The sequence below is a fragment of the Pelophylax lessonae genome, assembly GCF_965119305.1.
Source record: "Pelophylax lessonae genome assembly, chromosome: 1".
NCBI lineage: Eukaryota > Metazoa > Chordata > Amphibia > Anura > Ranidae > Pelophylax > Pelophylax lessonae.
In genome coordinates, this window is record NC_138768.1 from 653,543,413 (window position 1) to 653,560,245 (window position 16,833).

At 41.7% G+C, this 16,833-nt stretch overlaps 1 protein-coding gene across 1 annotated transcript; it reads right to left on the reverse strand.

Annotated features, from left to right (window-relative positions):
* Nucleotides 1–1,673: 1,673 nt before the first annotated feature.
* Nucleotides 1,674–7,689, reverse strand: UCP1 (uncoupling protein 1). The gene is made up of 7 exons (XM_082273889.1): nt 7,554–7,689; nt 6,949–7,095; nt 6,097–6,304; nt 5,785–5,982; nt 5,320–5,421; nt 5,050–5,230; nt 1,674–2,182 (listed from the first exon to the last, which is right to left on the reverse strand). Exons 2-7 carry the CDS (start codon nt 7,072–7,074, stop codon nt 2,068–2,070), a joined length of 930 nt encoding a protein of 309 aa, XP_082130015.1. The 5' UTR covers nt 7,075–7,095; nt 7,554–7,689; the 3' UTR covers nt 1,674–2,067.
* Between the last annotated feature and the right edge of the window lie 9,144 nt (nt 7,690–16,833).

The window sequence follows — 16,833 nt, forward strand, 5'->3', positions numbered from 1 at the left end:
TGGAATCTGATTGGGCAGGACCGATCAACAGGTCCAGGCCAAAAATCATTGGCTTGGACCTGATGACTGATCGGTTCTGAACCCAATCAAGCCATCGGCGGCGGGGGGGGGGGGGCAGGAGCGCGCACCAGACAGGCGGGAAGCAGTAACGTAGTCCTACGTCACTTTGCCTGCACTGGGCTGACTGCCGCAGTAAATAGTCGTGCGGCGGTCGGCAAGTGGTTAACTCATAATGTTAAATGCTAATGACTCTTGAGCTGACAGGCAGAGAGGGAGAGGGGGAGAGAAGACAGGGGGGGGCACAGGAACTGGCAAATACACATTTCATAATAAGACCTACTCTGAAAATAAGCCCTACTGTGTCTTTTGTTGCCAAAATTAATATAAGACTCTGGCTTATTTTTGGGGAAACACGGTATGAAATCCAAACTGAGCATTGGTAATGCGTAAATCCCCTGTAAGGTTTTATTTTCAGCTGAATCACTAGGGAGATTTTTCTTCACTTCTCTTGAAGACACAACAGAAAGTAAGAGAAAATCTTTTCAAAGTAAAGGAAGTCATCTCAGACAGTTTTCACCAACCAAGTTCCCCACTGAAATTTCCACTCCGTTCCCGTTTTGGTTACAACACAAGATGCTGGAATTGCTTTCACTCTGTCCCACTGACAATGGTCATCAGAGCATGGGGTGAGAGTGAATTTGCATTAAAAAAAATCTTACATTGGTTTTTGTCCTTTCATACTCAATCCAAAATGAAATAATGATTTTTGGCTTCAAATACACTTTTAATGAATCTGTGTGGTTTGATCATTAAAGGTCACAAGAATAAAAGCTGTCAAATAAATCTACTTAAAGTGACTTTCTGGCTAGTTACACATGAAACCGCCCAATATACATACAGAGATGTAAAGTTTTTATTATTTTATTAGAAAAATAAACATTTATACAGTCAACTTTATATGGAGATAATCTATAAGTACATAGAATGTATTTTATTATGTCCAGCCTTTAACCATGCAGCCAAACGCCATCACACTTTATGTAGATATTTTTTTTACTTATAGAGCATCATAATTTAATAGAAATGTATTAATATGCCAGAGTATCAGTGATTCCAAGTTATCACAATCCCCATTTAAAAGGAAATCTGGCATGAAATACCAAATGCCTGGCTGACATGCTGACCCTCTAACTTTAATCGTTTAAGTCACCGGCTATGGTAACGAATACTTGTAAGGACTTTTCTTTGAATTCTCTAAAATGCCTATTTCTTTTCCATCAGTGACTCAAAATGTACTGAAACTCGGGACATCCAGGCAACAAGCTTTTCCAGGAGGTCAGCAGCATTGGCCACCTGAGTGTCTCACTTAAAGTTATATTGAATCTGTCATAGGTAAGGCAAAATTACAAAGTGACAGTGCAGCCAAGAGACTGTAAAACTTATATGAAGTTCCTGCTGCCATTGCCTATTACTCAGTTGTGGAAAAACCCATGCTTTGAGCCTCATCATTATAGGACCAGCTTATGATCCACATAGAAGCTGCAAATGAGTATGACCTTTGAGCACTACATGGCAGTGCTCAGAATGAATTTTATGTTACTTTGTATCACTTATATGGACCCTGCAACAATATGCTACTTGCATATTTAGTGAATGTCCAAGCGCTCATGTTCTTTTTATATAAATACTGGAGATATTTTAGAATGACAAACCAGCTGCATTTTACCAATAAATAATATCTATGTCCTGTCTTGTAGACAATTATAGCTTACTTTCATTCAGATCTGCTTATGATACACCTGCCTTAAGTGACATACGGACATCACAATATAGTTCACATACAAGTAGACAAAGTCAGCAGAAGATGGATATGCATTCAAAGCATAAATGTTTGTCGTACATATGGTGCTGTAAGCTATTGGTTGCAGCCACTTCCTTCAACTCCTAGAACATACATGTATGATGTAGAGGAAAGGGACCTTCATACATCATCTATCTGTATATTTCCATGTCAGTGAATAGCAGATCTCAGTATATGATCTGGGATTTTTAGTTTTGTGGTGGATGTCACACTACGTAGTCTACTCTTTGTCTGGACATCATCATTGCTCTTTTTATCTGTTCGTAAGACACAAACATTACGACGTTCCATGAGCCCAGCCGTAAGAAAGATGGGACAAACCTGTGGAGAGACAATGCAAAAATCAATCATTAGTTTTTTTTTAATGTGTTAATTCTATAATGGTTATCTAAATACTATGCATTGTATTTTTTAATAGAATAACTGCTTTTATACAACTTCCATAATATCAGCTGACTTTTATTGAACAGTAAAATAGATATCAATATGCAAACATATTCATTTCTCCCAAGCCCTCCAGCTCTCTAGCTCTTTTATCACCTCCTCCTATGCTCGCCTTTAGGGCTTATCCAGAGCCTCTCCAATCCTATGGAACTCCCTACCCCGATCTGACAAACTATCTCCTACTCTGTTCACTTTTAGGGATCCCTGAAAACCCTCCTTTTTAGAGAAGCCTATCCTGCCCCCGGCTATCAACTGTACTTTTATTTTCTCCATCAGCACACCCCCCACAGTTATTACCTTTTGTATCAATTGACACTCCCTTTGGGATTGTAAGCTCTTATGAGCAGGGTCCTCTGATTCCTCCTTTAATAAACTGTATTGGAACTCTACTGTCTGCCCCCATGTTGTAAAGCGCTGCGCAAACTGTTGGCACGATATCAGTTATGTAATATAATAGGAATACCATTGTAGGCATTACAGTAAACCCCCCTCCATCGCGGGGGTTACGTTCCGGAGCCACCCACGAAAAGTGACAATCCGCGAAATAGAAAGACCCTATTTAAATACACTCTAGGCATGTTTTTATAACTTTCACTGTACTTTTAAAAGCATTTTAAGGTCTTAAAACACACTTTTAAATCAATAGAAACCCATTTAAACACATAAAAGATACTGAGAGACAGAGCAAGAGCAATGGAAAACACAAAAATATTTAATTAACAATGATTTAATTAGTAAAATAATATTAATAGGTCTTACAGAAAAAAAACGCAAAAACTGAACCGTGATATAACGGGGGTTTACTGTATATTGAAGCTAGGTTACTATTTTCACTTCTCAGGGTGAATTTTTCAGTCAGCAGATATAATAGGCGACAGCACATCCACTTAGGCCTCATGCACACTGGACGTTTTTATAAATGCTGTTTTTCTGCAGCCAGTAAACTCCCCGGCATGTTATCCTATGTGTCTATGCACACAGGCTGTTATCAGCGTTTTTTGGCAGGGGCATTTTCTGGCTGGAAAAAAAGCCAGAACTAGTGGGTTTTAAGAGGAGTTTTAAAAAGCAGCTGCAAACATGCTCTAACTCTGATAAAAGCTTAAAAACGCGGAAAAACATGGCTATTCTGTGTTTATAAGCATTTTTCAGCCATAAGCTTTTGTAGGAGTATAGTTTTGCTAAAAAAAAAAAAAAAAAAAACATAACCGCTAAAAAACGCTGAAAAACACTACTAAACTCATTCTTCAGCTACAGCTTTCTACAGCTAACGCTTCTGGCGTTTTAAAAACGTCCAGTGTGTATGAGTCCATATACAGTTCAGATAAGTGCAATCTGCTGCTGCAACTTTTCTCAAATTCTAATTTGTGGTAAAATAAGTCTCAGTAGCAGCCATAGGGGTGATTTACTAATACTGGAGCACTAAGAATCTGGTGCAGCTGTGTATGGTAGCCAATCCGCTTCTAACTTCAGCTTGTTCAATTAACTAGATGCTGCCCGCGCTATAGCCGAATGACGGCTACAGCACGGACCTTAATTGCCGGGAGGGTATACACTGACATCCTCCCAAGCATGAGCGGCCTGCTCTGTGATCAGCGAGTCCTTGAGACTTGCCTGATCACAGATCGGAGTAAGGGAGCGATCCCATCCCCCTTACCACGTGATCAGCTGTCAGCCAATGACAGCTGATCATGTAAAGTAAACAGCAGCCGGCGATCAGCCGGAAAAAAAAAAAGGATTTCCGGCTGCTGTCAGAGGGACATTGGTCCTGAAGAGGAAAGGAATTTGTGCCCCCAGTGCCACCTACCAGTGCCCACCAGTGCCATCTGCCAGTGCCCACTAGTGCCACCTACCAGTGCCCACCAGCACCACCTACCAGTGCCACCTATCAGTGCTCACCAGTGCTACCTATCAGTGCCAATCAGTGCCCCACATAAGTGTCACCTACCAGTGCCTATTATTGCCGATCAGTGCCACTTATTAGTGCCCATGAGTGCCGTCTATTAGTGCCCTTCAGCGCCACCTACCAGTGCCCTTCAGTGCCACCATCAGTGACCATCGGTGTCACCCATCAGTGCTGCCTTATCAGTGCCCATCAGTGTCGTCTATCAGTGCCCACCAGTGCAGCCTGTCAGTGCCCAACAGTGCAGCCTATCAGTGCGTATCAGTGCCGCCTCATCAGCGCACATCAATGAACGAGAAAAATTACCTGTTTGCAAAATTTTATAACAACCTATAAAAACTGTTTTGTTTTTTTTTTCAAAATTTTCCGTCTTTTTTTGTTTGTTCAGCAAAAAATAAAAACCCCAGTAGTGAATTAATACCTCTAAAAGAAAGCTCTATTTGTTTGATAAAAAAAATGATAAAAATTGAATTTGTTGCATGACCGCGCAATTGTCATTCAAAGTGTGACAGCGCTGAAAGCTGAAAATTGGCAGGAGGGGGGTTTAAGTGCCCAGTAGGCAAGTGGTTAAACTTTGACAATAAAACCTGGAAGCCGACTGGTTTCTATGCAGAGCTGCACCAAATTTTGCAAATTTTAGTAAATGCCCCCCTCATAGCGCCTCTCCATATGCAACCAGACACAACTTTGTGCTGCTCCACCTTAAGTTTAATGTCAGCCCTCTCATTGATCACGCCAGTTACTGGCAATTGCCTGCATTGACTACAGGTCAGAATTCTAAGTGGAACATTTTTTTTGCTGCCCATAGTAACCAACATGACATTCACAATTATGCAGAAATTACCCTTTATAAAAGGCTGTTGGTCCCTCTTTGGTAAGCATGGTCCATGCACAGTTTAGGGCTGACTTGTACTGTCCAGGAGGAGAGTTCATGTATCGGGTTTTTACGACATCCACTGGGGAAGCGATGACAGTTGTGCAGAAGCCAGCTCCAAATGCTGACACAAAATGGCAAGGAAGGTTATCTAAGTAAAAAAAAAAATCATATTAATGCCATTATTAAAAACAAAAACTCTTTCTAGGAATATATATTTACATGTGGAACTATAATTACCTGTCAATAATTTGTGGTTCAGCAAAGCTTCCTTTATCAGGTCATAGGTCACAAGCTCGGTGCAGTTGACAATTGCATTCCTTGTCACATTTGGAAAAGTTCCTGCGTGACACAAATTGATTAATTTTAGATGTGCCTGAAGTACATTGTATAATATGCTATTAGAGAAAGAGAATCTGACAGTGGTCTCTTTAGCTTTGGTTAGTCTTCTATCACATCTTCTAACAAAATAATTATAGCTCTACCCATCTCTCTTCCCATACATAACACATGTTCCAATAAGCTCCAACAGGAGAGAAAAATTCCTTCCTGATCCTCCAGGAGGCAATCAGCAATCAACTATCTCTGGTGTTATTACCTAAACATGTCCTGGAAAGGATTACACTTCTGATATCTTTAATGAAAAGCTATGGGAAAAAGTTAGGATATTTTTATAGGTCTTATGTATACATATTGCATATATACCTTTCCAAAGGCCTCTCATCCCTTCTTCCCTGGCAATGGTTTTGTAGGCATTCAGAGTACCGCTGTATCTCTTCTTCACTCCACGAAGGTTGACCTGCGCTTGAAATCTGACTTTCACCACATCTGTTGGTTGGGCAATAGTAACCGCCAATGCCCCCGTTGTACATCCAGCCATTATCCTGTGGACGATGCTTGATTCTGCACAAAGAGAAATACACAGTACTTACAAATGGCCCAACAATAAGTTAACATGAGAAGAGCAAGAGTGATACATGCACAATATATGGCTTTTGTTAACAGTTATCGACTTACTCTCTTTCCCATTGGTGTAGAAGAGTTTCACTGTATCATAAAGACCAATTCGAATGGAGGCGAAGCTCATTTGTCTCTGCAGTCCAGCCACCAACCCATTGTACAGGCTCTTTGGACCTTCTGTCTTGATGATGGTGCTGATGGTTCCAAACACTCCTTTGTAGCGGATGCCATTCGCTACCCCAGTCACTGCTGACTCTCCTTGAATCTTAAATAGGAATATAACAGGGACATGACTATTTGCTCTACTCTAAAAGTCATCATAAATGCAAAAAGAAAAAAAATACATTCAAGTGGATGTCTGGCTAGAGCTGGACTAGTAAGCCCATACTTTGTAAAGGTAGATCAAGATCAATATAGAAATACATTATGAGGTTGATTTACTAAATCTGGGGAGTGCAAAATCTGGTGCAACTGTGCATGGTAGCCAATCAGCTACTAACTTCAGCTTGTTCAAATAAGCGTTGACAAAACAAAAAAAAAACTGGAAGCTGATTGGTTTCTATGCACCAAAGTTTTCACTCTCCAGTTTTAGTAAATGCAAAAAGAAAAAAAATACATTCAAGTGGATGTCTGGCTAGAGCTGGACTAGTAAGCCCATACTTTGTAAAGGAAGATCAATATAGAAATACATTATGAGGTTGATTTACTAAATCTGGGGAGTGCAAAATCTGGTGTAACTGTGCATGGTAGCCAATCAGCTTCTAACTTCAGCTTGTTCAAATAAGCATTGACAAAAAAAAAACTGGAAGCTGATTGGTTTCTATGCACCAAAGTTTGCACTCTCCAGTTTTAGTAAATCAAGCCCTATTTTCTTTATACAGTTCACCAAAGGCCATTGAATACACTTACCTGCAGTCTGACTTTGGCTGTGTCTAACGGGAAGGTAAAGAGATCAGCTATACATGCAGCAGTGCCCGCACCAATGAACTTGACAGCTGGTGTTGGGGGGATGTCAGAGGGTCTCAGTCCAACCATTTTGGATTTATTTGTTGAAAGCTGCACAGGAACAGAATACAAAATTGTAATCATTAATTCTGCAACACTCAGTGATTATTGCCAATAAGCTAGAAATAGGAATGTGTTAAAATCTTCTATATATGTTACATATTTTTTCCTTATTAAATTCACACTTCCATTGCTAGAATTTAAGCTGTCATTACTTAACAATTAAGACTTCCTGAAATGTTCCTTCATGTGCTTTATTATGTTATGTTTCACTGTAAACGTTATTCTTTGAAAAAATTAAATTTAACAATTACTTGGCGATAACTATATTTATAGCAAGCAATCCTTGCTTCACTCACTGCAATCACCACTTGCAGTGAGAAAATAAAATGACAGAAGAAAAGTCATACATTTACTTTAAGTTTTCTTCTAAGCAGATTTACAAGAGGTAATGGCTTACAGGCAGGTTATATTCATGGAGGATTTGGCAATAGAATGCTACTACTTACTTTTTAGGCTGGGAAGAATGTCTGCTTGGTCTTCTAGCTGGTTCTGGGCTTCCCTGGGACTATCCATTGAAGAGGGCTCCTTATATCCTGACAGCCAGCTGTGATGTCATCCAATGGGAGCTGCCCAGGAGGAGGCTTTACCTGTGACAGGTGTACACACCCCTCTGCTAGGCTCAGCCCTCAAGAAAGCTGCATTCCTCTGAGCCCGCATTTCCAGTTACATAATATACTCCACATAGCATATAATATAATGGAACAATCATATCCCTCTCATAATTAAGGTAAAGTTCATTGCATTAAAGGACGCAAAAAGTTAAGTTTTCATGTTAGTTTTGCTTAATTCTTTTCTAAAGGTTTTTTTGTTTATTTGTATACCTCCTACAACATCCAAATTGCCTGTTCTTTTCCCTTATATTCTTTATATTTTTTCTCATTATCTTATTATCTTTCCTATTACTCCCTATGCTTTATAATTCTTTATTTTTATATGTATTAACTATTATGTATTTTATGTATTAACTCTTATTATTATTATTATTATACAGGATTTATACAGCGCCAACAGTTTGGGCAGCACCTAATAATATAAAGGGAGACAATACAGCAACAACACAATTCAAACTTCGAGGGTCAGGAAGGCCCTGGTCCTGGGAGCTTACAATCAAATTGACTAAGGCAGGGATCCTCAAACTACGGCCCTCCAGCTGTTGAGGAACTACATGTCCCATGAGGCATTGTAAAACTCTGACATTCACAGACATGACTAGGCATGATGGGAATTGTAGTTCCTGAACAACTGGAGGGCCATAGTTTGAAGACCTCTGTGGGTTTGTTAAAGCATAACTCCACTTTTGTTGAGAAAAAAACATTCCCCTCTGGGTGATCTCTGTACATTGCAAGGATTTTAACAAACTTTGTTGCAGATTCCTATCTTTTGTTATTCTGAAGAAATCATTGGTTGTGCCTCTGTGCTGAGTGGGTCAAATGGGAGTGGTTTCATAGTTATCTATCAGCTGTGCACCTGCAGGACACTAATGAGGAAATCTGCTGGGCCTGCATCCCTTTAGACGTGTTCCTATTGGGAGTACCTCGCCAAAAATGACATTTGTGTTGCAGGGGATGCCAGAAATCTGACTTGAATCTTAGGCAGACTTTTGGGAAAGTTGGTGAGCCAATCACACAAGCAGGAAATGATGTTTCTGGGGTGTGGTCAGTATACATTCTGTGTACAGAACAGCTCCAGGTAGCCATATTGGATGGCATTTTCAGAACATTACAACAGCTGCAGATTGAAAAGGAAATGTAATTTTTAATAACATTCAATTACAATATGATTTGTTTTGCAATTGTATACGCTATATTATTTTTTCTTTATATGCTGATTTTTTTCTCCATGAAAGTGGAGTCACCCTTTAAGCTTAGTATACGTTGCTAGTTTTTCTTCAACTCTGACAGCTCCAGAGTAGCTGCTGTACAAAAGATTCAATATTAATACAGCGATCTCCCCTGTCCCACCAAAACACTCCGGTCAGCGTGGCAGGTTGGGTAACCTTTTTCGCTCATGCCCCTTCAACTGTCAGACTGGCTGCAGTACACACAGGCCGAATGTCGGACGGTTTCTATTAAGCTGGCCAATGCCACCTGACAATTGGCCCATGTGTATGGGGCTTTACAACCAAGGGCTGGCTCATACTTTTAACTTTTTAGACTGCATTCACCCCTTCGAGTTTCCTAAACGCACAACAAAACACACAAAAATGTGCATTTTGCTGTGCATTTTGGAAATGTGCTGCAACTGTAGGTCGCACTTGCAGTGCCATCAATTGTTAATGGTCCAATGGTGTGCGAAAAAAAAGCACTACAAACAGGTCTGAAAAAAAATGCCAGACGAAAGGTTCTGGAGCTACTTTGGGGCATTTGTTGCACACAGGGCAGCTTAGTCAAGTGAATGGGCTGCCCTTGGCGCTATGTGCAATAACACATGAAAAACGTGCGTTCCCGATACACTCAGGTGTGATTGGGTCCCTATAATATGTGCCTTTTATGCACTTTTGGTGTTTTCCTATGTTTGCATGTTTTATTCTATTAATATTCCTGGCAGAAGCGTACGCCTTTGTAAAATGCATATAAAATCCGTGGGTACTGCATACAGTTCTGAGTTTTACATGTAATTCATGTGCAGTTTGGCTCATATCTCTAGCAGATTTGGTTTTGTTAAAATGCAGAAAAATTGGTGATGGCAGGACTGGATGAAAAGGCATAGATAAGAATAATGATAATGGGGGGAGTGGGGTTGCTACTACGCCTGAACAGGGTGCTTGCAGGGCCGGCCTTAGGTGTTCAGGCGCCCTGTGCGAGCTAATCCTGTGGCGCCTACATTACATACTTAACATACATTAAATACATAACTTACATTACATACATACAGTACATTACATACATGTATACATTACATTACATACATACATTACATACATGTATACATTACATTACATACATACATACATACATTACATTACATACATGTATACATTACATTACATACATACATTACATGACATACATGTATACATTACATTACATATATATATTACATACATTCATGCATTACATTACTTACATACATTACAGACATACATTACATTACATACATGTATACATTACATACATACATTACATACATGTATACATTACATTACATACATACATTACATTACATACATGTATACATTACATTACATACATACATTACATACATGTATACATTACATTACATACATACATTACATTACATACATGTATACATTACATTACATATATACATTACATACATTCATGCATTACATTACTTACATACATTACATACATACATTACATTACATACATGTATACATTACATTACATACATACATACATTACATTACATGCATGTATACATTACATTACATACATTATATTACATACATACATTACATTACATACATACATTACATACATACATTACATACATTACATTACATACATTGCATGCATACATTACATTACATACATACATTACATGCATTACATTACATTCATACATTACATACATACAGTACATTACATACATTACATTACATGCATACATTACATTACATACTTAACATACATAACATGCATTACATTACATACATACATGTATACATTACATTACATACATACATTACATACATGTATACATTACACACATGTATGTAACTGCCTTTACCAATGCAATTGTGTAGTAAACATATTATTTTTATGTATTAATTTATTGTATTTTACTTCTTTTTTTTTTCCTTATGTTAAGACATTTAAGTCCCTTATATCCTCCCCTTCATTGTCAATAAAATAAAAAGTATAGTATTTAGCCTAATTTGTCTTAAAGAGTACTGTAGATACACACAGCAGACAGCAGTGACACTTACCGTTCTGTGGACGGACGGTGGCTTTGCATTTAAAAATGGCGCCTCCCGGCGCTTAGACGCCACTGCGCATGCGCCGTCTGCCCGAGAATAGCCGAGGTTTTCCCGAACAGCGACGCCTGCGCAGTGTGCCTTTCGGGAGCCGGCAGCAGCAGCCATTTTTTTTTTTCATGTGCCGATCCGATGCGATGCTCTTCACCCAGTCCCAGGGCAGGGGGACCTGGCAGTGCCTGCTAGTATGACTCGTCTCGTTCGGACTCCACTCCACTGATATGAGTAACTGTCTGCAACTCACAGTCTGCGAGCTGTGATGGCCGCACGGCGCCCCTGTTGCCCATGGCGCCCCGTGCGGCCGCACAGCTCGCACACCCCAAAGGCCGGCCCTGGGTGCTTGGTTGATGATCAAAGGGAATTCTTTGTTAAATAAGGTGATAAACGTGAGCACTCGTAATGTGATAATTTTTTCCTATAGTAAATCAACCTCTATGACTATAATTGTACAGATCTCATCGAGGATCATATGTACATTTACCTGACCTGAGGATTCACTATGAATCAGCACTCAAAAGTCTCTTCAAAGTTGTTTTTTACATCACAGTGTTTTCTTATAAGACCAATGCATTTTCCTATGGGGCAGATCATTTCTGTATTCTACAGTAGCTGATTAACTGTCAAACCTTCCTGTCCTTTCTATTTTTTAAAATGGTAATACATCTTATATATATATATATAACAATTACATATATATATAAAACAATTATATATATATATATATATATATATATATATATATATATATATATTTATTTATTTATTTATTTTTTACAAAAATAAAGGACAATTAACATCAGCAACTAATACAAAGTTGAATTAATACATTCCTATTTAAAAAACAAAAAACAGTTGTGTTGCCAATAGCATCGAAAATTGCATCACGATTCTTGAGTAAGGACGAGCAAAACTGACAGTCTTCATTTATCCCGACATTTTGCCAAAAATCCATAGATTTTGGCAAGGTTTAGCCTTTTTTACTAAATGCATTGAAGGCAATGGGGGAAGCCAAATTTAGGGTGATTTTTTTTGTGGTATTTAAAGCCCAACTCTGGGAAACCTAAAAATGATCTTTTGCAGTGGGGCTGTACCTACATTAAAAGGCATAATTGTTCTACCTATAGAAAAGAAGATCTACTTACCTGATCCTCCGTGATGCCAGACTGGCCTCCCAGTGTCTTTTACTCTGTGTTCCACCAGTCCAAGGCCCTGATGTCATCAAAACCAATGACGGGTCCCTAGCCCTGCATTGGATGTGATGATGCTGGAGTATGGGGGAAGCACCATCTCTCAGGGTCTAGAGGATCAGGACTAAACAAACAGTTAACCCTTGCAGAGTGGGAGCAGTGGGTTTAAAATGGGGGTATGGAAGCAACTTTCAATCTGTGACAACAACAGTCCCTTATAAGTCTCATCTTTTTACAAAAAAAAACAAGCAGACAGTGATAAAAAAAATGTAAAGTGACATTATACAAATTACCTAAAACTTCTAATACCCCCCCAAAAAAAAAAAAAAAAATCTAAAAAAGAGAGTAGATTGGTAGATTTATTTCAAGCTAATTTTGCCCAAGCAGCTCAGTGAAGAAAATTGGGAGTTTTAGAAAAATTTCACTGAAGGCGAAATCTGCAATTCTGTGACTAAATCATTTTAGCTGAAATCATTACATCCATCCCTTTTTCTTGTGCCCCCAAAAAATAAAACAATTATTTGATCCATTGCTTTCCTTCCCACTAGTATATGAAAAATAAGCAACTAAGAGGGAGAACTGTTTGCGTCTGTTTTAGGGACAATGGGGTTGATTTACTAAAACTGGAGAGTGCAAAGTCTGGTGCAGCTGTGCATGGCAGCCAATCAGCTTCTAACTTCAGTGTGTTCAGTTATGCTTTGACAAAAAAAACTGGGGACTGATTGGTTTCTATGCAGAGTTGCACCAGATTTTGCATTCTCCAGTTTTAATAAATCAACCCCAATATTTCTTAATGAATGAAAGTCACAGGTTTCCATAAAAGGATCTAAAATGGGTGATTTCTCACTGCTTATTACTCAGCAATGAGAATATTACTTTTTTCTTTTAGTGCTTCTTCGGTGTGCCAGCGGTGTGAAACATATTTGCTTTATATTTGACAGATATACTGTACAATAATTTTACAGAAACCCTCTTTTCATCTTTTCACAATTAAGGTAAAGTATTAAAACCAGAGGTTTTTTTTCTCAGACATTAGGTGCAGGGACTCCTCCCTTTCGACAAAGGATCCTCCAGCAGCCAGCATTAATAGACCCTCCAGCAGCCAGCGACAATAGATCTTCCAGCAGCCAGCATCAATAAACCCTCCAGCATCAAAAGACCTCTCCCTCAACAGTAGATTCCTCCCAGCAACAATTGACCCCCCAGCAACATAAGACTTCCCAGCCACCAACAATAGACCTACCCAGCAAAAATTGACCCCCACAAAAAAATAGATGCTCACCAGCGACAAAAGATCCCCCAGCAGCCAGCATCAATAGACCCTCCATCAGCCAGCGACAATAGATCCCCCAGCAGCCAGCAACAATAAACCCTCCAGCAGCCAGTAACAATAGATCCCCCAGCAGCCAGCAACAATAAACCCTCCAGCAGCCAGTGACAATAGATCCCCCAGCAGCCAGCATCAATAATCCCTCCAGCAGCCAGCATCAAAGACCTCTCCCTCAACAATAGATTCCTCACAGCAACAACTTATCCCCCAGCAACATAAGACTCCCCAGTTACCAACAATAGACCTACCCAGCAACAATAGATCCCCACAAAAAATAGATCCCCACCAGCGACAAAAGATCCCCCAGCAGCCAGCATCATAAGACCCTCCAGCAGCAGGCGGCAACAGATCCCCCAGCAGCCAGCATCAATAAACCCTCCAGCAGCCAGTGACAATATATCCCCCAGAAGCCTGTGACAATAGATCCCCCAGGAGTCAGCATCAATAAACCCTCCATTAGTCAGCATCAATAAACCCTCCAGCAGCCAGTGACAAAAGATCCCCCAGCAGCCTGTGACAATAGATCCCCCAGGAGTCAGCATCAATAAACCCTCCAGCAGCCAGCATCAAAAGACCTCTCCCTCAACAGTAGATTCCTCCCAGCAACAAGTGTCCCCCAGCAACATAAGACTCCCCAGCCACCAACAATAGATCCTAACTAACGGCAATAGATCCCTCCAGCACACCTTGCCATAAAATACATTCCGTTTTTTTTGCGTTCCTCTGCGTTCCCGCTGATAAAAAACCCTAAAAACCTATGTCCTTTATTTTCTAAAGCCACCACACTCTTGTCACAAAATATGTACATTTATCATCAGTGCACAGTCTCTTCATCTTACAGTATATATATATACACATATATATCTATATATATATATTGTTTATATACACAGTATACTGGTACATCACTCCACACATAATATATACATCACCAATCATTTATTCTCTATCACTTCAAACTATAGTAAGCTATACAAACTTTAATTCAATGGCAGAAAATGTTAAAGTTAAATACACATGTGTTAAAGATTCTGGGCACTGCATTAAGACGCTCATGATTAACATCCATGTTATAGGTCTGTATCATATGATCTTAGTTGGTGACAAGATATAAAAGTCATGTTATTTTACATACAACACACGCTGCGTTATGTACACTGGTATGCAATGTCCTATATACAGTAGTCATCTAGTTTCCTCTTAGCTCACAGACCATGGTCTCCTGCCACCTAGACATTCAGAAAACCAGCAGAGGCTCGTCTGTGACAGCCAATAAAAGAAGAGGCTTGTGTGTTTCCTCCAATCAGTCGTTGAGCTGCTCAGTGGGATGACAGTAGTGTCTTTCTGATGGAGGCAGTAGAGGGGTGTGTGACGTGATGGGCGCCCAGGCCAAAAAAACAACTTTCTTAATCAGTAACCTGCCCGGTACAGAGATCACTTCTTTAAACTTGTAATGACTGATAGCAGCAAGGAAAACACCTTGTTTTCTGCACTTACTGTTACATTTCCTTAACCCCATTGCTATCGCAGAAAGTACATTCTGTACATTTTTATACCAGTAATAAATTATGAATTGTGACGCATTTAACAAAAGGGTCTCCTTTCTCTAATAGCCCTTATCTCAGTTTTTAAGCATATTATCAGTTTTCACATAGCCTAGTATTTGTGTTACAGATTTAAGAGGGAAACCAGTAGGCCAATGGAAGCCCTCTGATGTGGCCTGCGACCTCATGCTTTGGGATGGCGGGTCGGCATGCCTAGTTTCCCAACCCACCATCTCAGAGCATCGTGTTCTGAATGGAGCCGGTGTTCCGTCAGATTTCCCTACGCTTTCAGATTTCCCTGCGCTAGAGGAAGCACGGCTGCGGAAGGAGCTGAGCAGCATAAGCTAATGCTTTCTCTATAGCGCTCAGGGGCGTAACTACAGGGGTTGCAGGGGTTGCAATTGCTACCGGGCCCCATGCTCCAGGGGGCCCGGTAGCAAACCAGTGGGTGAACTTCCAGGATCTCAAAGGTCACACTTGCGACCGGGCCCTGGCATTGCACCACTGTGGGGAGGCCCCAAGATTGCAGGAAGGGGGCCCACTGCAGAACTTGTGAAAGGATCCTGCTGCGGGACCATAATAAAAGGCCCTGCAACGAGAGTAAAGAGCCCCAGGATTAGTGGGAAGAGCCCCGGCTTGAAGGGAAGGGCCCCGGCCAGGGGTTTGGGGGGCCCTTCATCGTTTCTTGCATCGGGGCCCTGAAGGTTCTAGTTACGCCTCTGATAGCGCTGACTCTTGTCATAGGCGGAGTGATACCAAATGCACTCCGCCTAGGTCAGCAACATCCAGGGCCGGACTGGCCGACCGGGATACCAGGAAAATTCCCGCTGGGCCGCCGGCCCTGGGGCCGCTTTAAGATTGGGGCCGCTTTAAGATTCATGGGGCCGCTTTAAGACGCGGCCGCTTTAAGACGTGGCCGCTACTGGGACCGCGCTGCGGCCGCTACTGGGACCGCGCCGCAGCCGCGCTGTGATGGCCGCTGCAGCCCCGGTGTCTTTCCAACGTGACGTCAGCCGCTATGAGCGGCATGACATCACATCTGGCGGGAGCGGCTGCGCGGCGCTGGCGGTGGATCAGGCTCAGCAAGACGGACCGTCCGTCACGGCGCAGAGAGTCCCACACCACATCCACGACGGACCAAGTTAGTAATAAAAATCAGCAGCAGTGCAATTATTGGTCCCATCCTCCGACCTCCACCAGACCACCACTGCCCCCTGGCCCCTGCTGATCTCACCACCCCCACTGATTCCCCCCCACCACCCCTGCCACTGATCCCCCCCCACCACCCCTGCCACTGATGCCACCACCCCTGCCACTGATCCCCCCCCCACAACCCCTGCCACTGATCCCCCCCACCACCCCTGCCACTGATGCCACCACCCCTGCCACTGATCCCCCCCACCACCCCTGCCACTGATGCCACCACCCCTGCCACTGATCCCCTCCGCCACCCCTGCCACTGATGCCACCACCCCTGCCACTGATCCCCCCCACCACCCCTGCCACTGATGCCACCACCCCTGCCACTGATCCCCCCACCACCCCTGCCACTGATGCCACCACCCCTGCCACTGATCCCCCCCACCACCCCTGCCACTGATTCCACCACCCCTGCCACTGATCCCACCACCCCCCCCACCCCTGCCACTGATCCCATCCCCCCCACCATCACCACTGCCAGCGATCCCATCAACCTCACCACCACCACTGCCACCGATCCCACCC

Excerpts from the sequence above, each read along its gene's own strand:
- UCP1 (XM_082273889.1), bottom strand. The coding sequence starts at position 7,074 with ATGGTTGGACTGAGACCCTCTGACATCCCCCCAACACCAGCTGTCAAG. Across the intron at positions 5,983-6,096 it reads CTACACCAATGGGAAAGAGA|AATCAAGCATCGTCCACAGG; the intron begins GTAAGTCGATAA and ends CTCTTTGTGCAG. Across the intron at positions 5,231-5,319 it reads GAACCACAAATTATTGACAG|ATAACCTTCCTTGCCATTTT; the intron begins GTAATTATAGTT and ends TTTTTTACTTAG.